General features: G+C 45.4%; 1 protein-coding gene across 3 annotated transcripts in view; it reads left to right on the forward strand.

Moving 5' to 3' along the window:
• KLHL29 (kelch like family member 29) overlaps window positions 1-24,351 on the forward strand; it is a 402,404-nt gene that overhangs the window by 368,734 nt on the left and 9,319 nt on the right. For all 3 annotated transcript variants that reach the window (XM_063330556.1, XM_063330557.1, XM_063330558.1), the window contains 3 exons: window positions 2,078-2,258; window positions 10,756-10,949; window positions 19,363-19,507. In XM_063330556.1, coding sequence (XP_063186626.1) covers window positions 2,078-2,258; window positions 10,756-10,949; window positions 19,363-19,507 — 520 coding nt within the window. The remainder of the gene's footprint in view (window positions 1-2,077; window positions 2,259-10,755; window positions 10,950-19,362; window positions 19,508-24,351) is intronic.

Here is a 24,351-nt window from a genome sequence, read left to right on the forward strand (position 1 = left end):
CAGGGCTGCTCTCCATCCCTTCATCCCCCAGATTTACTGGGCTGGCAGAAAAGTTTCCTCCTTACAACGCAGGACATGCAGGAGTTGTACCTAGCTGCTCCCGGGGTGGCGGGGGTGGGGAAAGACAAGCGTGAGGGAGGTTGGGAGAGAGGGATTTCCCTGCTTTTATCATTCTCCATTTCTCTGCAGCGTTAACGTTCTCTCAAAGCAGTCAACAGCAATATTCTGCGGTTGCAACGTGAAGAAAATAGGTCTGACAACCATCAAGCATGCAAAGAGGTTTCACTGCCATAGAAACACAATTTAAAATACTGGCTGTAGTTTAGTCTAAATGGTGGGTTATGGAATTTGAGACAGACAGGCTGAACTGCTGAATATGTGACCTACACTTACAGTATTTGCTTACAGCAGCATTCACGTTTTGTACTTGTTGCTGAAACCTCTCTTTTGACAGTAGTCACTAGCCCTGTAATCTTCTTAGTTTCGATGAAACTGAGACCACGCTCCTTAAAAGGCTTTAACTCCCAAAGTAGCTGTTGGTGCTGCGCCCGTAGCATCACGGTGTCTGGTTTTTTGTAGTCTGGTGGTACCTCTGCTTGGCTGGAGGGGGAAAAGTAATTCCCAGCAGGCGATGCAAGGACGCTCTGATGGCAGCTGAGTGGAGGTTTGATGATAAAAAGAGGAGCCTGGGCAGGGAGATGTGGATGTGTGCGATCCGAGGGTGTAGTTGGGAGCATGGATGCACCAGACAGTACCAGTAAGGGGTTACAGCTGTTGCCTTTCCCTTGCCGAGTTCCCTCACTGCATTTTCCACAGTAAATTGCTGCCTGGGGTGTTAAATTCCATTAATACTGCATAGAGGCCCTAAGGATTGATTGGAAATTGTTTCTTGGTGGTTTTTTGCCCATGCTCGTTTTGCCACTGGAACAAAAGCCTTCTATGGAGGCTTTTGTGAGATGTTGACTTTCAGTTATTCTTAGCTGAGGTACTTTCCAATATGTAGAGCCATTTTCGGCTGTGCCATACCTGCTAATAACAGCTGTTGAATCCTAAATTCAAAGCTCATTTCAGCTCTTTTCCCTTGAATCTGGATGAGCGGTGGTGGCTACAACAGGAGAGCTGAAAATCCCGCATGGCTGGAGACCGAGCTGAGTGTTGGTTGATATTTTGCTTTGCTCAAACTTACAAGACGCAGGAAAAAGGGAAGGGGAACAAAGAGAAGTGGGAATGAACTCCTGCAAGCTCCAAGTACCGGACCCCACACCACATAGCATAAGTTTGGAGAGCAAAATACCAAGGAGGAAGCCTGGTTTTCTCATTAAACCACAGAACTGAGTCTAGTTTCTTTTCCTGGCTCGGCCACTGACTCCTAGTGTGGTCCCAAATAGATCATTTCACCTCTTTGTGCTTCAAAATGGGGATAGTAAGACACCCACTAAGTGGCTACCTTGGAAGCTTCAGTCAGAAGTTACAAAAATGACCGATATAAACGTCTCACTGGAGCATCTCGAACTGTTTTACAGGAGTGGTACAGCTCGTTCTTTCCTTTATCAGCAAATGAAAATAAATCAGAAATTTGTCCCTAAAAATGAGGCATTAAGCCTACAGTGCAATCACTGACTTTATTCTGCCCATGTATGTGCTGCTTCAATCCGTCACTGCATTAAGCCTTTTAGATTTCAGACTGGCCTGTGTCTCGCAAGCCAAGATAGGCTCTGCCTCCTGACACCTTCTTGCAAGTGTTGCAGTAATTTAATAGAGTGGAAGTTATTTATGAACACTGAAAAGGGTCTATCCCCTTATGTACGTGTCCCTCATAGTCTGACATCTTGATTTCTTCTTGTCATCTTATTAAAAAAAAAAACCCCAGCCTTTGGGGCGCATGAATAAATGACACAGATATGCATCATCGGAACAGATGCTCAGTATTGAGGGTGATTTATTTTAATTAGTCAAATGTCATTTGAAGAGTTTTTACTTTGTAGCTGGCTTTGATTGCTGTGTGCAAAGCTGCTGCCGTTCCAGGATCTCACGTAATTCTCCCCTTTTCTTTCCCTCACCCGCACGTCGGTGCCAGGCGGCATGGAGTCGGGTGTCACGCTCGCTGATGTCTGGTGTTACATGTCCTTGCTCGATAACTGGAACCTCGTGTCCCGCATGACAGTCCCAAGGTGTCGACATAACAGTCTGGTGTACGATGGGAAAATTTATACCATTGGAGGGGTCGGTGTGGCAGGCAACGTCGACCATGTGGAAAGGTAAAAAAAAAAAAACCCAAACCATGCTGTTTGCTGGAGCTTTTTTCTTCATGCTGTGCTAAAAGTCCATTTCCCTTTTAAAGGACACATCAAATGGGCTGCATGTGTTAAAATAAGCTTTTATAACAGCTAAGAAAGGAGGAAACTATGCAGGATTAGATTTGTTTTTTAAAGCTTCATTGGAAAGCATTGTTTCAAAACCAAAGACGAAAGCTGCCAGTTTGTTTGTCGGTTTGCTCGCGGGAGGGAAGAGAGGAATTAAGCCTCTTTGGACACTTTACACAGATTATACAATGAACTAATAAACTTCCTTTGAATTTAGTACGGATGAAAGTCTTTACAGATCACAATAATCCTTTTCCTTTTTTTTTTGTTTTGGGTTTTTTTTGTTTTGTCTTGTTTTTTAAACCCCAAAAAAGCAAGAGCAAAGTAAGTTTCTCGCATGCGCTCTCCTGGTAAAGCACCTCAGCCTTGACCTGGCTGGAAGGAAAATCCTCCCTTTGTGCTCTTGGCCTGGGGCTGGGACCTGCCAAGCTCCGAGTAAAACAGTCGATAAGTGGAAACAGTTTGGAATTCCTGGCCTAGAGGGGCTGAAAAGAGGTGGGAGAGAATGGAAATTTCTCTTTTCAAGAAGACTCCTTTTCTCACACGGAACTTAAAAAATACAGGAAGGAACAAAAGCACAAAAGAAACATTTCACAAAGTAGAATTCCAAAACTAACTAATTTCATGTCAACCATAACGTTCAATAAACCCATAAATTTTATATGAATATTAACATTTTCATCAAAAAATAGAAACCGCTTTGAAATGCAGTACAAGAATATTCCATTCCAAAAAGATGAACACAGCCCTAGCCTTACCCAACCACTTAAAAATACATTGTGACAATAGAGTAATGATACGGTTTTTTTGTGAAATATTTTTCCTTAGTGAATCTGGCAACCAAAAATACGAGTGTGGTGGGGTTTTTTTCAGTTTTAAGTGCTGAATTTGAATATTTCTTCGGCAACATTTTGAAGCAAGCAGTTCCTAGTAAAAGTTGCTTTAACAGGCAATCCAGAATAGGGATAGGTCACTAAGAAAGATTTGCTTTCAATCTGTTATTTCTGGATTTTGGTGTTGCAACGTTTATGCTGCGTTTATGCAGGGGGTGTTTATTTTTTCATTTAGGTAGATACTGTAAATACTGAATGCCAAAACCTGCATTAAAAGTTTATTAATGTTTCAAACGCTTGGGAAATTAGGAAATGCCAAAAAATCAAGTTTCCTTCTGCAGATCCGCTTTTTGATACAATCTTTAATCATGCGATGACTTCTTATTTCCCGAAGGATTTCTGCCTAGTTCAGCGCATGGGGCAGAGCAGCTTGGGGCACGTGCGCCCGGCCAGGGAGATCCTGGCTGGTGCTGAGTGATCACCGCTCACGTGTAGTTCTGTGTTCCTCTGTGTGCACAAATTTGGCACTAGGAGACAAGGATGCGGGAAAAGGAAAGGAGGTGTGCTGTGGGACAAGGTCTGCGGGTAGCCTTCCCTCCCAGCCCGGGCATGGGCTGAAGAACTGAGGTTGGTGCTGGTGCTCTCGGCAAGTCAGGGAAGGCTGGATGATAAATCATAGCCGTGAGGGCAACACCTGAGCGTTGCTTCCCTCCTTACTCTGAGCTTAAGGTGGGCGCTGCCCTTGGGACTGGCTTTGAAGAAAATCTCACCATCCTATGCAGATTTATTTTTGATTTCTGAAGGTATTCGTACTGTCGTTTGAGTCAGCACATTTTTAACTAGCAGGAATGTTTTTGTGAACGTGGGAAGGAGAGAGCCCAGGAAAGAGATGCAGTCTTTCATTCCATCTCTTGATAAAGAGGAACATCGAAATAACGCTATCGCGGCTAGGTGTCTTGATAGACGTCGTTGGTTGAATGATCTCGTTTTATTTTTCCCAGAGTCTCATTTCTTTCTCTGCGCTGATTCTTGCAGTCTCTCTTTAACAAAGCACCCAAAACATCGGTCAGTTGAACGAACCCCAAATCAAGCGAAGTCTCCTCCTCTCCTTCCTTCTCATCTCAGTCACCCAGGCCCTTGCCACGAATGACATTGCAGCTGCAAAGTCGCGCTCAGCCCCCCGCCGTACCCTGCACGGCTCAGGGAGAGTGGCCGCGCTGGTTTTCAGTAGTAACAAGCCCACCAAGAGACTTTTATGTGGGAAAGGAGCTGATTTCCTCCCTATCATTTCAGCGCACACTGTCCCGACCACAATAAGGATGTCTTGTCATGGGGATTTGCTAAACCCATGGTTATAATTAATCTGCTATTGTCTATAAAGTGACTTGTGAGACGCAGCTATGGAAAAAGTGCTACATGGACTCTTTTGGGTTATGCCAAGAAATGAGGGAGGTTTGGGGATGTTTCCTTTTTTATTCTTTGTATTAAAATGACAGCGGGGGATGACAGAAGCAAAGTATGTCATGGCTGAAACTGTCTGTTTCGGAAAGGATGATCCAGGGGTCGGCAGTTAGAAATGCAGGTGGGAAAAAGCCGACCCCGGTAGCTATACTGAGCAAAGTCGTGCCTTTTCAGGCAAAAGCGTTTCCCATTTGGACCAGGCAGCTAATTTGTGCAAGGGTTCAGGAATTCAAATCACTGTCCCCACTTTTGCAAGCAATGAGGCTTTCTGAATTTGCATTGCAACTTTAAAAAACCTGCATTAAAATACAAAGTAAAGCCACTTTAATTGCTCAGTTGTCTGAGGTCATCAGCGCAGTTAATCCTCACTTCGTGACTTTGCCCTCTCTTTCTTTCAACCCCCCAAGAGCTCCAAGCAACTGGCCCTCTCCCACCGTACTTCCGTGCGGGCTGCACGTTCCTCTTCAAATATTTTGTTGCTTTGGATGGGACACTGAGATACGATCTCTCAGGAGGGTGGAAACCTCTCTGTCATTCCGGCAGGTCTTGCAAAAGGACTATATTAAAAAAATAAGGAGACGTGATCATATGCTCCAAGTCAGGTGATGCCAAAAATGACATTTACCTCTGAGGTTAACATTGTTCCCCTCGGTGTTGAATTTCAGGGTCACGCACTCTTGCGTTTTGGTTAGTTTTTCACCCCAAAGGAGACATCTGAGGTTATAGCCCTGTTACCCACCCGGATGGAGGCCCGATGCACCGTGCGGTCCTGGGCTGTGCCACCAGCGTGAGGGACAACGCACTGGAAACCCTCCCCCTCTGGGTCATCTACCCCATCCCCTCGCCCACATGCAGCTTATCTTTCCCAATTCCAATCCCACATTCTGCTTGCTCAGTTACCTCAAGCATGACTGTGCCCAGCTTTCGGCAGGTTTCGATGCGTTTTGCTGGCGGGATAGAGGGCACATCTCCGGTCCAAAGTGACCTACCCTCACCTCAACAGTTAGCAGCCCCAGAACATGGAGACTGCATGGTGTCACATAGAAGATGGAGAAAATAACATTTTTCTCCCAATTTGCTTCTTGTTCTCCACCTGTTTTTCCTGGAATTCTTGGAATATTTCATCCTAAATGGTTAAAAACTTACAAAGATGTTTTTATTGCATTCCGTTTATTAAAAACAGATGTCAGGCCATCTTAGCTGTACATGCTACCACCTGACTGCACCTAATTCATCTGCTGCACCGTTAAAAAGCATTAAAGCAAGTCGGGACCACCGGACTCGTGGTGATTTCTGGCATCAGCTCCTGTGCTCCTCTCCCCGTGCTTTCGGTTGTGCCATTGATGCTGAAGGGTGCAGCCTCAATCAGAAATTCTGGTGCCACTTAAATCAGTGGGTGTTTTCCCATCAACTTCAACAGGGCTGAGATTTTTTACCCTTTATCTGCCATTTGTCTGCAAAGAGGCAGTAAAAATTCCGACTCGGTGGAGAATATTACAGGACTATCACAAACAGACGGGTAGGAGTCCTTCGTTACTCATCTTAAAACAATATGCATGTGCCAGAGGGTCTGAGTTATAAGTCCATTTTTGTGGCTGTACACGGGTATATGTTCAGGGAGAGTTATGTTTTTGGAATGAGTGTTTAGGGAAATAACGGTGCGACTGCAGTTCTCCATCAAGCCCTTCTGGCAAGTTCCTGTGTGACAGGGAGTGAGTCATTAGGTGTTAGGCGAGAGGGTATTACGCTTTCTGTCTTCTTCTGAGAGATGAGTTGAGTTGGGAGGCGGCGAAATGAAATGGATCCACGAACTAGGTTCTTAGATAATGGATGGGCCCTGTAATATATGCAGTTTGAGAGCCGAGAAGACTGCGTATGCTGACAAGACAATGTATGCGACTAAAAGTGTGGAAATGTGGGTGCTTTGTGGTTATTATCTGTTTGAAGGACAGAAGAAGATGAATCCCCTTGACCTGACAGCACTTTTACAATAGGGTTGTCTAAAATTGGGAGATTACTTCGGCTGGCACTGTGTACTTGGAAGGCAGTCTAAAAAATTCAATGTAAAATATAAGCTTTATAAGCTTTAGAAACCGCTTCAGAACCTACTGTTTTATTGACATCTTAAGAAAATTAAATATATAGCCTTGTCCAAGGATACTTTCTTAAGCCCCTCAGAACAGTCAGAAGAAAATAAAAAAGGCAAAAAATAGTAATCCATTAATGTGATTTTAAACAACATGTGAATCATCTGAAGAGCAGATCAATATGACACCATACGGCTTTATTTTAAATAGCAGCTTTCCTGCAAACAGAATGAAATAATGTATGAGAAACTGGAGGGTGCATGTCTGTAAGCGACTGACCGTGATGTAAGGGGGCGCTGAACAAAATGAGCAAAGCAAGAGGAGGATCAGCCCCACGGATGGGATCCTCAGAGTGGAGAGTTGTGAAAACCAGCAAGGTCGTTTCTGCCTCTGCTCGTTCAGGCCTGGGCTGTATTTTCTGCTGGGTTCAGGTTTTTTTCAGTTCAGGTCATTTGCCATATCATGGGTATATAAATAATACAGAAAGCAGAGGGTAGCGACCGCGCAAGGGTCAGGTGAGACGACAGTGCTCGGTGCACGTGAAGAGACAGGCGGGGACAGACACGTCCTGCGCGCGTGGAAAGCCCGATGCCCGGAGCACGGCAGGGCCGTGGACCACGGGGTTGCAGGGACCGCTCTGGGGGCAGAGGAAGGCCTGCAAGGGCATCCGTGTAAAACCGCACGTGAGTCCATGGCATGCAAAGACTGCAAAAACAGATACCAGTCATGTGAAAGGAGATGTCCTTGAAGTTCCAAGTTCATCAAATTGGATGGGCTTGGCAGGCCCATAGCCAAGGACAGGGATGGACACACCAGAACTGGAGAGAGCAGTGCAGGAGAGGGAAGAAAAATCGTTGCCTGGCTCGAAGCCAGCTCCCATTAAGTCTCCATCTACGGCTTCAAACAGGGGAATCAAGTGCAAAGCTTGACTAATGGAAAGAGATCAAAGTGATTATTCTTTAAATCAGTTCCCTCCCTGCTGGCCCTTGAGCAGAGCCGGTGTTAAAGGCCGCTAAGGAGCCCCACTAGCACTAGTGGTGGTGGAGCAATGGCAACGCCGGAGATGCCGCCACAGATGGAAAGGCCCTAGGGCAGAGAGGTAAAGCAGGTGTCATTATTTCCTGTCCTGGAAGGTTACAAAGATTCAACTTTATTAATTTTTAAACCAATTCAGTTAATCTGGTGCAAATCCTTGTGTGAACACATTAGGAGCTGACTTGAGATAGACCAAAATGATGGAAACCTGCCTTGCAGTGGGAGGCTTAAGGAGCTTAGACTACTTAGTTTATTCCATAGAAGGTGAAGAGGTGACTTTATTATTTTCTGCAAGTCCACACATGAAAGAGAGAGATTTGATAGCAGACAGCTTTATAATCCAACAGGAAAAATAAAAAAATAAAAAACACCTTGCAAAACAGAGACTAGAAATCAGGTCTGCAGTTTTGTAAGGAGGGATTGAGCCAGAGGAATAAATTCCCAAGGGATGGTGGGGCTTGCTGGACAGACGTCAGGAGGACTTGAAGGCACCAACTTCTATTCTTCAGCTCCAGGGGTAAGTTAGGAACTTACTTAAGAGGTTTGCTTCACTGAGCAGCCCATGCAAAACCCATGTTAGATGCCTGTGTTGACTGGTTTTTAAACCAAATGACCCTCAAGACAAGAGTGTTTTTTAAGCTGCCCCACTTGCACCTGCATCCAGTAGATTTGCAGCCTGTGGCTTTCATCATTTGGTCATTTTTGGTTTCCTGGTGGCAGATAAAGGAGGGTAGAAAACACAAAGATCAGTTCTGTTGCTGTAGAGCATAAAGAGAGAGCAGTGAAAAATGGGGTCTAGGGGACCTGAGGTCCCAATAGTGAAATTCATCTAGAAAAGGGACTGTTGTCTTTGTAATTTGAACCTTTCTCCAGTATTCCTATAGACGCAGTCCTCAACCATAGCCAACCCACAGCAAATGTGAAGGGTATAACCCCTCCTTCCCAAAAATGTATTAGAAGGATCAGCTGATGGCAGGAACGCATCTGTCTTGGCAGCTGTGGTCTGCCAGGTACTTGTGCCAGCGCTGGGAAAGGCAGCGCGGCTGCTCACCGTCCCATCTCAGGCCACTTCGACTGGCCACAGATGTTCCTGGTGCCGAGTCAGAGTGGATGGTGTGAGACAATACGTGTCAGGTGACACAAATAATTTATATCTTGGAAGCCAAGGAACTGGACAGGCACATGGGGTCAGTTTTTCTCAGCTCCAGTTTCTGTGCCCAGTTTGAACCAATTCTAACCGATTTCTTAACCAGCTTTTATTATACAGTAAGACATCAACGATTAAATTACCAAGCCTCAGTTTACTACAGCAAGCAAAGCGTAACCCAAAAGCCGTGTATGAAACTTGTTATATTCTGCGAGATTTTTGGACATCTGCTAGGGTGGACACGAGTGCTGCCCCGAGCGCTGTGGGCAGACGCAGGAGCTGCAGCACGTGGTGCCGTACCTGGAGGAGCTGCTTGTGCAGTCAGACATCCATCTGCAGGCTCCAGTTCGGTACCAAATGTTGAGAATCAGCCCAATATAGGTGTGTCGCCTTGAATGCTCCCAGCACCGTGTTGTTTAATCTCGTTATATTTTTCCTCTTTGATAACTTCTTTGTAGAGGAATTTAATTTCTCAGTAGCTAATTTACAGCATTGTAAATGGCGGTTCTCCATGCTCATTATAAGGGGCTTTCCATATATTTTTTTTAGTTAAAGTTTGCCTCCCTCTTGCTCTTGCTTCATTTTTATGGGTGTGTTAATTACTTTCAGTTATATTACTTGGAAACTCATTAATGCGTTTTCATTAAGCACATTATTTTGTGCTGTTTCCGCCGCTTATATCTTTTGTCCCTTTTATTTTCCCCAAGTTTGTGCAGTGAGAATTTGAGGAACGTGTTGCAAAGGAGAATTCCCCTGTCACTAAGTCTTTCTTTACAGATGGATTGATGGCCCGGGATTCATTTCATGTTTGCGTATTGCATATCACTAATACTAAGAGCAAAAGCCCTGAATGGGTGATGAGGCTTCTGTTCTTGCAGTCAACAATTTTGAATAATCACTACGTAGGAAACTCCTGTTTGACTGATTATGCCATTACATGGAAATACAGAAGCCTAAAAATCGCATTATTTTCCACTGTCTCCAAGACTCATTTTAGAGCAGCTATTTGGATCCCTGCCACATTATCTTTAAAAAAAAAAATTGACGTCTGTACTTGTGACATTGTCTAAAATGAATCTTCATCCATGGATTATTAACTGCACATCCCTTATGGTCAACGGCTTAATTAAATCAGATACTGATGACCTTAAAACTAATTTAGCACTTTCATGCATACTCTTTTCTGTTTGCTTCATGTCAAATATGGATGCGATGGTGAAATCTTATTCCAGCATTAACGTTTGCAGCATCCTGCAAAATGAAGCGCGTAGTTTGGTTTGCACAATGAAAATTAAATGGAAGCAACTTACTCTGGTGCATAATGTGCGTCGCTGGTCAGTTAACTAGAGTAAGACGACCTACCGTGTTGCATTACGCTGTAGGTGAGGTGTGTTCCACAAGCCGAAGCACTGAAGTATATTATCAGTTCCCTGCCTCCGGTTACTATTGGATATCACTGCGCTGATTTGCAAGAATAATCTCATTGTATACTCATTAATAGAAATTAATTAGTGGAAGACATCTCAACAAAGGTGTCCTCAAGTTTCTTTAGCTTGGACTATAATGAGATTTGAGAGGCATATACAGAAAGTAGAACCAGCTTTCCCTGGGCTTTCCTTAATGTTTTAAAAGCTTAGAAAAAGCATTAATTACACTGTTCACCAAGTGGCTGAATTTGTAGGATGTTAAAAAAACATGTTTCCACCTCTGCTTTTCTTCTGCTTGTCAGCCTGCCTTTCTGCTCTATCCCAGCCCGCTTTCTCTGCCTGTCTGTCCTGCCCAGCGTTGCGTTGCGTTAGCTCGGCTCACTCCGGTTGCTGTCGCCCTAGGTACGATACGATAACCAACCAGTGGGAGACCATCGCTCCTCTGCCAAAGGCTGTCCATTCGGCCGCTGCGACCGTTTGCGGTGGGAAGATCTACGTCTTCGGTGGGGTGAACGAAGCCGGCCGAGCTGCGGGGGTCTTGCAGTCCTACATCCCTCAGACTAATTCATGGAGTTTTATAGAGTCTCCAATGATCGGTAAGAGATGCGTGGTGGCAGAGTAAACCCGTATTACGACAGAAATCTCTGTGCTACAGGTATTTTAATACCTTTGCAGAAAGCAAATGAGTTGGGGGGGTGAGGGGAGATATGTTTACAACAGATTGGCAGGAATGCTTGGTACATTATACCAGAGGCAATTATCTGGATCTTTACTGAAGGCAATTGTCACTCATTAATACAGCTAGTTATCAGCTAGAAGTGATGAGTTCAAAGTAGAGGAGAAAGGAAAGCGGTTATTAGATATGGACAAGTGGTAATTTTAGATCCAAAAAATCGCAAAGTGCAGTGAAACTTAATCCTGGCATCATGCGTTGCTCCACGCGGTTCTGCAGCGCTGCTCAGTTAATGGATTATTACTCATGGGTCTGCTAGGATGTCGTCTGTCCTGTGGGAAGCGGCGGTCATTCTTAACTGGGGTTTTTCAGTGGTGTCCAAAGGCATATGTGCTTCAGAGGCTGAAATCTCCAAAACGTGTAGAGTATGAAAACTGTGTTTATTAGTTTATGATGCCCTTGAGGTCACCGAACATTTTATAGAATAAAGAGCAAGATGAGAGGCCAAACGTGCCACTCGACCAGCAAACATCAGAGGTGCAGACTTCCTTCCAAAATTAGGATAGTGCTCAGACATTTGCAACTTACTTGCTTTCTGCGGCAATTTGCACCCTGAGTGCTTAGGCTGCTTTTGGAAGTGAGGTTTAGCATTCAGCTTCATGAGGGTGCTTCACGTTACTGCAGGGTGACAGCCGACCTGGGCCACCTGCTCTGTGCTGGGTGGCCGTGGGCACCCATCGGTCTGGTTGTACTCAGGTGGCCAAAGAAACAGCACTCACGCAATCATTGCAGAGAAGCTGCTTTGGAGCGGCTTGCTTTTCCATCCTAGAATCGTAGAATGATTTGGGACCTTTAAAGGACTTCTATTCCAACCCCTGTGCCATGAGCAGGGACAGCTTCGACTAGATCAGGTTGCTCGGAGCTCTGTCCAACCAGACCTCGAATGTTTCCAGGGATGGGGCATCTACCACCTCTCTGGGCAACCTGTTCCACTATTTCGCCATCCTAAACCTCTTAGTCACGTTGAAGCTGTGACATAAGGTGCTTCATTTTAGAAAAAAAATCATGGTCTCGTCATTGAGCCTGGTGGAGCAATAGGAGTAGCAAGTAATACATTATAGAAGCACAGTTACAAGGTGCTCAGGTAAGGCCTAGGCATATTCAGAAAGCTAAAATAAGCTGCTCTTTATTGTGTTGTAGCTTGTTACAGTTATTATGACTCTCTTCTTGGGGTTCCCTAGTAGATCGGGTCATGAGGAGTTGGTACAGCCACGGCTTTAGCCTCCGCTGTGCAGCCAGCGCTGCTGCTTTCCGACTCCCTTGCTGCTGTTTGTGTCCAGCCTAACATAACATGACACGCATATGATGCAGCATGAAGCGCCCCGCGGGAGGGCGTTAACCGGCAAAAGTCATGTTTATGTAATACAGCGGCGCAAACAACCCTATTGCCTGGCGTTTTCCATCACGTGGCTACAGCTGCCGCTGTTCATTTAATCCACTGACTGACAGTCTGAGATTTTCCTGTACTCGGAGCGTGTTGCAAAAATGAATGCATTATGCAAAGAGGTATTCTTTTCCCTTACCAAAATAGTACAAGTGCCACAGGAACTAAGAAATTGTTCCCTGGGCTCGTTATACTGTCTAGCAGGCATCAACACCATGCGTGCTTGGAAAAAATCATCCAAACCATCCAGAGTTGGGTTCGTCATCCATTGTGCTAATGGACGTGTACTATTATTTCCTAACAAAAATACATGAAAGACACTGGTGGAGTTAAAAGATGGTATTTATGTTTGCTTGCTGTAAGCAAAGTTAATTAGTTAAACTGAAGGCATAAAATATACAATGAAATGCAGAGTTGCTGTGTGTCTTTGTTGGGAAATGTATAACGTCAATTTATTTGCAAATAAAGTAAAATAACACAGAACCTGAAAAATTGCACCCCGGTGGAGAACGTCTGGGAAACTGAGCTGAAGCGATGCCTGATCTTCACAAAAAGACTGTGGGAATATTGGAAATATACTTTAATTTCTCCAGCTCTACAAGATCCATAGTATCACCTGTATTTGTGAAGTGTCCCCCAGGAACTGGCTGCTCTGCCAAGTGCAGTATAGGCAACATTTATCTAAACCAGAGAGGGAGTAGAAGGAGTCTTGGGGTGCTTTTTACAAAATCGAGCTGAAATGAACCCCGTTGTGGTCACTGCTGTGGTCACTGTCTTTGACAGCCTCAGGGCCTTGTGTTGATCTATGAATTCTTAGGTGCCCCTCTGTGCTAAGTCAACTGAGATATCTGGTGGAGAGTTGTGGTGTTTAAAGTCACCCCAGAGATCAGTAAAAACTGTTTGACCTCAAATAGGACAACGAATTATTTAAAAACATCCCGAGCATGCTCAGATATGCAACAGCAGATGCAGGTATTGAAAGCAGCCAGGGCCTCTGGAGACTTTTCGACTAGTAGTACCTGTCCCAAGTGACTGTGGTATTTTACGATAGTGAGTTGAATGCAGCGTGGCACGCATCTGAACCCAACAGGTCCATCTCTTCCAAAGCGTCATGCACCAACCTAACCCAAGGCAACACTGGCATCAGCCATGGCAAGGGGGAAGGTCATTTTTTGGCTAATCTGAAGGGAGGTGAAGCAGGCTGCATACTGACACCCTACCTGTGCAGAGGAGATGAGGAATGGGGACCGATAGCAAGTCCACACAGCTCAACCCCTGCTCTCTTCTGCCTGGGTTTCTTCTAGGCGTAAGCAGTGAATTCACTCCCAGTTTCCATTTGTTCCTTAGCCTTCACCTGCCAGGAGGTGTTGGGACGTGGATGCCTGTGTGCAGTAGGCATGACACTGGGCTCACCAACACGTTGCACATGGATGCTGTGGTAGCCTTCGGGCAGGTGTTGATTACACACGTCCATGTTTGGAGATTCCATTCCAACATTCCAAGATGTTCCCTATCCTTTGCCCTGCTTCAGTCTTCCCCGCCTTTGGAGCCGGCGGATGTTCCTGCAGGATGTTCCTGCCAGGATGTTCCTGCAGCAGCACAGCCCACAGCTTGTTACTGGAGTAATGGAGCTTCCTGGGGCTTTCACACCGCATGTTTTTGATAAAGCACTTTGCACTTCCCCTTCCAGTGTTTTGAGCTGCAAGAAGTCTGCTACTGTCGAGCCAAAGTCCTACAACAGTAAATGAACCCAGGCTACGTACTTGCAGCACCCGCCTTTCCATTTCTTGCCAGGCTGTCCTACATAGCTCTGCTAAAAATGTATTTCATGCCCAGCGTCCTGAAGTTTGTCTTATTTAACAAGATGACCATAGACATGCTGAAGTCAATGATTGTAAGTAAGCCTAATTATCTTGTCAGTGCCTTTTAGTTCACTTTGTGCCTTCATGCCAGGGCACTAAAATACACCTTTTTTGATACCCTGAACAGTCAGTGCCTGTAGTGGTGGAATTACAAGTTTTTATTAATGTTTCTGGACTGTAAGAAAACCAGTGTTTAATCATCACCGCTATTAAATTTTAAAATCTGGTGAGAACTCCAGGAACACAGAGGTCAAAGGTCTGTGTGCGTTTCTGGCATCTAGTCCGAGTATCTAGTTCCTCACCATACCGTTTACTCCCGCAGTGATATGTCTGACCAAAGTGGGACAATCACAGAACTAAGAATGCAAGAAGTATCTGGAAAACAACATTAGCAGCATCTGTGCATTTTACTGCACTGGCCCATAGCTTATTTTGGTTAAAATGCATAATGATTCCCATGAATTGATTTTTAGACTTTACAAGAAAAACCAGATTCATGTCTTGGCCTGTGTCTCTGCCCAAGGCCAATAGTTCAATAGCCGTGTGTGGGTTTGGCCAGCTCTCACCTAGAAGTCTCAAAGCAATGAGTGTTAATTCTCATCCTTCAATGTATTTTTCTTAGTGTTTTTCCCACTAGTGAGCTAGAATTTCTCTTTCCTTTGTCTCACCCACTTCTCCTCCATATTTGCCATATCCTCTATTCAGAATGGTTTTTTCCACTCCTTGATGTGTTCCCCTCGCCCATACTTACTCCGCCCTCTCCCCAACACAGTCAGTATTTTTGTGTTTGCCCTTTAGCAGATGTCCTCCCTTTCACTTCCTACCTTTGCTTCATCTGCGGGGCCATGCTTTGTCCAACTCCCTCCAGTTCATCAACAACATTTTGCCTGTAAACTTGATGCTGAAATTGCCCCACGACGGCAGGTGGAGCCTTCCGCCTTGGCATGGGTCATCCCCCGCCATGCTGACGCAAAATGCAGCGTTTGCGAGTGAGGATGCTCAGCTTTGGGGTCTCTGAGGACGATTTGCTCAAGGGTCATTGGGGCGACCGTAGAGCCCTGCGGCGGGTTGTGTAGTTATGAGAACTCAGCTAACAGGAGAGCACCGTGCCAGAAGGGCTGACATCCGAGAGCCTGCTGTTAATTGCAATATCTGCACTTCGGCCTCACAAGCTATGTTAAGGATCAGACCGCAGTCTTCTGGCGGCCGAGGGGCGTTATCTTATCCATTACTATGCCATTCTTGAGCTTGTCTGCATAGTATTCGGGGGGGGAAGAGGCACTTACTATTAAAATAGATTTAGTTTCTATTAACTAGTCTCCTTTCTCCAATCTGCTTCATCACGTGCATCAGCCACCCCCCCTCCCGCCGGCCACCCGTGCCTGCAGGGAGACCTTTCGGTTGGCTTTATATCTGGACTGGTGGCGTGCCCACATTTCTTCCATCTGACAAAAATGCTTGACTAGCTTGGTTTTAATAACCTTTTTCCATATGAAGTGCTGCTGCCATTCATTGTAATGCCACTTCAGTCTCTGACCGAGTGCTTTACTGGAAGGCAACATAAGATCTTTAAGCAATCATGAAAGGGAAAGCAGAACGGTGCTACTTGACCATATTATGTACCGAGAGATAGGAGAGCCATGAAACACATCACAGACAGCACGCTGTCATTGTTCAGCGAGGAGAACGCCAGTAGGTTAAATTAGCAACTCCATGTGAAGTACACCTTGGCTCAAGGATTGTCGTTGAGTGCATACCCCTTCCCGCAATGACCTGTCACTAGGATAGAAATACTTGCATATTTTCCTATGGCAACAGCAAAGGAGAATGATGTTATGATGTTATCCATTTGGAGAGAAGAGTACCTTTTATCTATTCTTTCCTTTACATTTATTCTGCCTTTTAATCTCAAGTGTGCTCGCTGTCCTGGACTTACCCCATTTAAGATTTTCCAGCCTGAAATGGATGACTATATCCAACAGCCCCAACACTTGAATTTTGGAGGGGAAAGGAGGCTGTTTCTCTGTTTCCGTGCTTCCTCTCCCCTCTCTTCCTTCACTCCGGCAGACTTTTGAAATAACCAGTGTCCCCGCCGTATCCCACAGCAAGCCTCTGACCCATAGGAGCTCATGTTCACGCCCAGTAGCGTTGACCAAAAAGCCCAACCAGAACACGCTTTTGCAGCATTGGGCTCCCCAGCCACCCGCCTGGCACTATGAGCATGTTAAGGACTTAAAGCAGTGACAGAAGTTGGAGTCTCCTGCGTGTTTGCATGAGATTACCAAGCCCTGGAAAGGACAACAACAGGGGAAGAGTGTGGATAGCACCGGAGATGAAGTAAGGGGAAAGACCGAAGGTGGTCATCCACACCTAGGCAGTAGGAACGATGGCTTGAGTATTCCAAGCTCCCTGTATCCACGAACAACTTCTACCTCCATGGTAACAAAACAAAAATAAAACACACTGTTTTCTCGCTACCTGTCTCTGGAGGGGTGTTCCTCGTGCCTTTCTGCCATATCTTCATCAAGATCGGGATACCGTTCACTGTGAACTTCTCCCTTCCTGAAAGAAACAGCAGTGATTTCTCTGTTTCTCTATCTCAGGCTTACTTTCTACCAATTTATTAAATTGTAGCTAAAACCAAAAGCAGTAGAAAGACAACAGAAAGGTGATGTATTGAAAAATTGATGAGAATCAAACACAATTGCCTCTTAAAAAAAGAAACAGAGTATCAGACTGTCTGCCTGTTTGAAAGAAAGGAAAAAAATATCACTATAAAAATAACCAAGGGGTTTCCCTCTCTTTCTTTAACAAAGAGGAACGTGAAGTCAGTGATTCAGTCTCCTGAAAAGTCACTGTTTCTGCCTTGAGGGAGCCCCATATAATTTCCCTGTGAGATTTGGGAGCGGAGTTCTTTTTTTATGCGCGAGTTCCATTCTCCTGCAAAACAGTGCTAGTCAAAGAAAGAAAAAAAAAAAAACAGGAAGATGTGATAATTAAATATGGAAAATTTCTGATGAGTGTCTTAACTGGAAAAAATGTCACATATGCAAGTCTGATTTGGAAAGGGATGCGAGACGGGTTGTTAGGACAGATAAGTCTTTCTGATGAATTATAGTGGCTTAGTGGCACCGAGAAGAAACTGAATACTCCTTGTTCTATTTTCTGGATGAATTAGTTTCTTCCCATCTGTTCCCAAGGATCAGTGACATTTTCCTAATACATCGGTGGTTTTTTGACATAAGCCTGTAGATACTCAGCGTAATAGGAGCCTGACTTTAACCCCTAACGTGTTTTGTCTGTTTTCATGCTGGGTGCTGCACCCCTGTCCATCCCCCTGGGCGCCCACCGACCTGGGCTGAGATGGCCTGTGCCAGACCACCCCACGGGGTGAGATGACCTGTGCCAGACCACCCCACGGCCATGCTGGAGCAGAAGCAGACACCACAAAACCGTTATTTTCCTTCCAACTTAACCAGTTCAAACCCCAGTTAGGGAGGTGATCTCTCTTCTGGAGAAATTCATCAGCTGTTGCTTAACTCATGTCAAATTACATCTCTTGTTAAATATGTAATGGAATAAGGTGGTTTTACAAGAATGTCAGGGTTACAAACGCCAGCTGCGCGAGAGGTAAGCAAATGCCAAAAGTAAAGCTGCGGGGGCTGGGTTAAGCCCATCTCTTTCTGTGTTCCTAAAAGGACACAGTCAGAGGGTTATGGATCTGGGAGGAACAGGCAGAGCCCTTCAACGTTATGTAGAGGCCGTTACCAGAGGTGTAAGAGCGTAATAAAGATGATATCGAGCCTCCTCGCCAGCGCGCTGCCCTGACTCCCCGCGCTCAGGAGGAGCATTGCAGGGGCTGACGCCGGCAGGGCTCGCACTGGAGGTGCAAGAGAATCACCCTTTCCTGAGCGTATAAAACCGCAGATTTTGGAGAGGCTTTAACATACAGCTACATATGGATGATTTTTATAGAAGTGTCCCCTGACACCAGAGTAACCCACCCAGGCCACGTCTGCTTCACGCCCCAAAGGGCCCGGGCTTCTTAGAGAACTGGTTGTGAGGCTTATTTTAACTCAAGTCAAGCAATGTATTTTCCCGTCTTTTGTTCCCAGACACTTCTGATTGGTTTCGCTGAAATGTTGATTAAAAAAACCTGTATTAGCATCAAGACAGACACCATCATGAGAAATTTCAGCCCAACTGGCTCATATTTAATAATGTGCATATGGCGTGCTAGTAGCATAAGGGACAAGTCAGCTAATTAAATTAGAGTTATTTTAGTTGATAATTTATGGTTAGTTTTACCAGTATTTCTAATAATGCCGCAGCTAACACACGAACTTTAAAGCATCCTTGGAAACTCTGATTGGACTTGACTTAGGATAAGGGACTTGTGTAATTTCAAACCCCAACCTCACACGGTTCGTTGCTAAAATGCAGGACTGCTTGGAGGTGCGCACGCGTCTGAAAATAAAAATGCGGGTGAATTTACAAGACAGATGAAGGGGAAAAAAAACCTGGGTCTCAGAAAATCTTCTGGATTATGTGGGTGACCTTCCCACAAGCAAAAGCAGAATACGAAAGAGAATCAACTATTGGATGTTATTAAGGGTGTCTCTGCGCTGTGGGTTTCTCCCGTACTTAGCTGCTGCACAGGCATGGGAAGCATCTGAGTTAAAATTTGAAGCAATTCAAAATTCTGAAACAACTTGACATCTTAATTTCATATGTAAGAGTGGAGCTTTCACGGTGACTCCATTAGGCTTTGGGAGAGGATAATTGTACTTTACCAGTTTAGAGGGAGGTGCGTACTGGGGCGTGAAGGACTGATGAACTTTAAAAGTGCCTTTGAGAACTTGGGAGAGAGAAGAACAAAACCAGGAAAGGCTTCCTCATTTTTCTTTCCCTAGCCTTGGAGGTTTAGAGAAACGTGACTTATCTATAAATAAGGGGAATGTATAAATAAAAAAAAAACAGTCTCCAAACCTGAGCCTAAAACTGATCTCAGTGTTGCTTTCCATTGACAGATAACAAATACGCTCCTGCAGTCACTCTCAATGGGTTCATCTTTATTCTTGGAGGAGCTTATGCACGAGCAACCACCATCTATGACCCAGAAAAAGGCAATATTAAAGCAGGTCCCAACATGAACCACTCCAGGCAGTTCTGCAGGTGAGAAAAACCATTAAAACTGAATTACCGGTGCTTTAACATTTTCTGGTGATAAATAAGCAAACACTACCTAACAGTGAAGGGGAGAGGGGAAGGGAGGTGTGTGCCATCTGGGGGTTTGCCTCATCTCTTTTTTTATACGCGTTCAGGGACGCAGCACCTCCCAAAGTGCACATTTAGGACCCTACTATGGTTCTCTTCACATTCAGGCGCAACGGATCGTGGGGAGGGATGTGTGTTGGGCTCCCCCAGCAGACTGCAGGAACGCTGTTTTCCTCAGTTTGCCACGTGTAACCGGAGGATGATAAATACCTGCTGTAGGAGAGGCCACCGTAATGTGGAACGTGATGTTGCTAACTAGCTAAAAGATCCCTGGAAGAAAAAAAATACTGAGTAAGCACCACACACTGATATTAATTATTATTTATTACGTGCTTTTGATTGCTTTTTGGGCTCGCTTCCCCGATCCTGATCACAGGTTTTAACAAACTTCCCAAATTGGCTGACAAAAATAAAACTTGGCACCCATGGCAGGTACTGGCAGCACTTAAAGGCCTTTTAAAAAGTATTACATGGCTGTTACAGAAAGACGGGCTTGTTTCAGGCTTTGTACAGCGCCAGCCCCTCGCAGAGCGGGTCCCTGTGCTGGAGACTGGCCGAGCTGTTGGTTTCATGGGGAAAAGCCATCGCTGGTCCACGCGCGGCACGACGGGCCCTGGGTGAGGGTTTGTTATCAGTGCCCAGTGCAGCAGCGTCTTCAGGCACTGCGCAAAACCGGGACAGAGGGGTTGTGCTGGGCAAGTGCCGGCGCAAAACACTGGCCGGGGTGGGAGGAATAGCAGCCACAGAGCAGCAGATGGGGCCACAACAGACCCGCATCTCCAAAACGTTCAGCCAGCAGCTCTGCTCCTTGCCCCAGGGGCATCCCTGCTCCCCATCCTGCGGTTGAAAAACACCTCCGTGTTTTAAGTTGTTGCATTTAACCTTTGGCTTTGGCGGAAAAAATTCCTTCTTGAGAAAGCATGTTCGGTTTCTCTCTTTTTTGCTGCTTTTTTCTGGTTTTCTCCTTTTTTTCCCTTTCTTTTATTAATTTAAGGAGCGCCCTCTCTTGGCTGCTGAAGCATATTTTGTTGTAAGTAAAGGACGGGGAGCAGCCGGCTCCATCCCGGGCGGCCGTGTGCGTCCTGCGCTAAGGTCCAGTCGTCCTTGGCCCTCTGCTCTAGCGGGAGGCAAAGCAGGATGAGGAGCCTGCAGCGCTCAGGCAGCTGCTGAGGCTGGTTTTCTCCTGCAAACCACAAATAAAGGGGCCAACGCAGCTCAGGATTAGAGCCCTAACCAGTAAAACGGAACACGAGGGACTTGTGCATTTGATACGTTCCCGTATGGTCCCATAGAGAGAGATGAACCGCCCTTCGAACATCTCTCTTTTACAAACCATAATGAAAATCTGTTAATGGTGCATCTGCAATACGCTACAAGGGAAATTGCACAGTCGTGGGCGATTTCAACCCGGGGCCGTTGGCTGAGCATCTCACCCGAAAAATTCCCAAGGTTTTTAGTGTGAAGGGATGCTTTGTGCTGCACCCCGCAGAAGGGAATCCAGTGGGAGACCTTGTGGTGGACCAAGGAGAGTAAACTGGTGACTTAAATATTAGCTGCTGCTTAGGCACTGTAATAAACTGGCTTTGCTGAAGTAGAATATGACATCCATCAGTAAGCAGTAACGTCAAACTTTTAAATTTATTTTTTTTTTCCCAAAGCCTAAAGCAACAGTGGTCTGGAAACCTACATTTATAGTGGGATAGTCACCAAAAAAAGGAATAGTTCAGTACCTCCCAATTGGATGCCAAAAAAGGCACACTTTCAAAAATTCTTAAATGTGCTGGGGAAAATATTTCAGCCAAAAGGAAATGTAAAACCTAGACAAAAACTAAATAAAGCAGTATGTATGGAAATAGGGAAGACGGGAGGTTAGCAGTAACAAATAGATGAAAAACTGGCTGCTGCTACAGGAGGCCGAGGGAACGGGGAAGTCCTAATGGCTAAGAATGGCATTTTAAACCATCTGGGATGAAATCTGTAATTTTAATCGGTTATCAAACCATTGCTGATGAGGCTGATGAGGTAGCAAAGTGTAGCACAAACCGATCGGATGGGTATTTCTCATCTGTATTCGGAAGGGCGCAAGAAGGTTTGGTCCCACGTTCTGCTGCGAGGGGACCAGAAGCGGTCACCGTTGGCAGCAAGGAAAAATGGGAACGGAAAAGGTCAGAAATTAAGTTCTCAAATCAGGCAACCCGGCCGTCTTGGATGCAGGCGTCTTTAGAGACTTCGCTGAGAAGCTGTTTGAACCACTAATGTTGATTTTTAATAACTCTTACAGTTCAGGATGGTTCAGGGCACTGCCAAAGTGTTTCCGTATTTTGAAAAGGTGAGAGGGAGAATTTTAGTGCAGCAATTAATTTTGCAAAGTACCAACATCAGGCTAAGTGGTCTCACTTAGCCTGATGTTGGTCCTCTGCAAAATACCAGAGTGGTTAATTTGGGATTTCATCAACAAATAACTAGATACTAATAATATAATGAAGAGCAATTAATGCACTTTCCTGGAAAATGGGTCTGGTTAAACCAACCTGTTGTCTTTTGCTTTTTTTTTGGGGGGGGGTGGGATTTGGCTCTTTGTTTTGGTTTTTAATAAAACACACCTGACTGCTAAAGACAACTGTGATGCTATAATATACTGCGATTTCTCCAAGGTATTTGGCTGGTATTATATGGAATTAACAAGGCACACGTTAGAGAGATTAAATCTGCTTCACTGACAGATCTCAAAATGTAGCTGTTAATGAGAAGATATCATTGAGCAAGGCCACCGGTAGCAAGCACTGATTCTTCTTCAATGCTATTTAATACATCTACCAACAATCCAAGTAATAGAAAATCTCCCCTGGTAAAGGTTGCAGGTGGTGTAACACTTGGCGGGTAAAAAATACTGCAGAAGGAGCTATTCCAGCCAGTTACCTGCATGTCTCGGTTAGACGGTCTCAAGGTAGCAGCCGTCTTTTAAGTGCAAAGTAATAGATGGAGGAAGCACAATCACGAGCTGGACCTGCATAGCAGCCCTGCTCCCCTCAGAAAGCCAGGGACTCAGAGGAGGACGTAAAGGCGGCCACTCAGAGCTACACAACGTGAGCTCTCATCGCAGTGCGGCGGATAAAAGGTCAGTGCAATGGTGGATATATAATATGAGCCCTAACACGGGAACGCAAACAAGTTGAAGCTGGGAAGAGAGAGTGCTGCTGCGAGAGGAGTGCAGGTCTCGGGTCCACGCGTCGACGTGTGGAAACATCAGCAGAAGTTCAAAGGGAAGCTGCAAAAATGACCCCGGGTTGCAAATCAGATCTTGGACGTGAAATTTCAGGAGTTTATCAAAGAAAAGCTGAGAGGTGACTCGATCACTGGGAGCAAGTGGAAAAGCTTTCAGTCTGGCAGACAGAGGCGTAGCGGGTTACAAGGGCTTAGAACGTCAAGTTACGCATCTCAGCCTTGGAGCGAGGCGCTTTCCCAACAGCAAGGATAATTAAACAGTGAAGCAGCAAGGGAGGGGGCGAACTCACCAACACTGGGTGTTTGTAAGAGGCGATTAGATACGTTTCCAAGAGAGATACTGCCTGGGGAGAAGTGCATGGCCTCCGTATACACAAGCTCAGATTAACTAAGCACAGAGATCCCTTCTGACCTTAGTCTGTGAATCTATAAATTCCTCATTCCACTCATTAGCATGGATCACAAAAAACATGGTTTAAAAGCAGCAACATAAACAACTTAAAAATTAACCGCATGCTATTGATCTCCTCTCACCAGGAAGCACTCGATACCAAATTTGCTGGGAAAAATCTTGCCCGCATCACTTCTATTTTTATCTGCACTGTTTCTACGTCGTCGTGAGTAGGGAGCGTGATGGCTTCGAGCACGGGGAAAAGAAATGTGTGTGACGTTCCCATGTGTGAAAAATTCAAGGTCCATTCAAATGGTTTAAAGATCAAGTTGAACTACTCTTAATGAAAAACGAAAAAGAAACAGTTCGGGTCTCCAGCTCACAATCAAGGGAAGAGCAAACTGAGCATCATTTTCAGATTAAGCCTGGCCTGAGGGAAGTCAATAAGAAATTTGTGTTGACCTAGAATTAACCCTTTGAGGGATGGTACCGAATGGGCGAAGAGCTATAATGGGCCTGAGGTGTTTTAAAATTCACTGAGAGTGCACGTGCAGATCTTGAGCATCTTCCACGTGACACGTGAGGGAAATATTTGGCATTTCCCAAACATGAGGCAAGTGTGTCCTGTTTGCCACGTGGACCCCTCAGTTTGGCAGCCCCTGTCCATTTGCGGTACCTTGGAGGGTGGTGGCGGCAGCAGACAGCAGCCGGCAGGGATGAAGAGCCGGGACGGTCACACCTTGCTCCGCCGGACACCTACCTCCAGAAGGACTTGCAAAGACATCCCTCCCCTCCAGCGCTGGAGAGTCCTCCCTTTGCGGGCGGGCGCTCTCCCTTCCCGCCGTGCCCTTCAAGAGTCTATTTTTCCACGAGCAAAAAGAATACTGAATGCGTTTCTGTGCATGATTAAAAATTCCATATTCTGCTCGTTTAGGATGCAGGCGGCGTGCAAACAGGCGTGTGCTACAGAGAGCCTCCACGGGGCAACCGCGGCAGCGTGATGGTGCCAGCAATAATTCCAGAGCAGCTAATTTAGTACCAGCAATTCCCAACAGACACCAGAAAAGCATTTTCTTCCTCCTCCTCTGACTGTTAACCAGTAAGATTTATTAGATGGTTCTGCCGA

Source organism: Chroicocephalus ridibundus, chromosome 3 (genome assembly GCF_963924245.1).
Source record: "Chroicocephalus ridibundus chromosome 3, bChrRid1.1, whole genome shotgun sequence".
In the NCBI taxonomy this organism is placed as follows: Eukaryota; Metazoa; Chordata; class Aves; order Charadriiformes; family Laridae; genus Chroicocephalus; species Chroicocephalus ridibundus.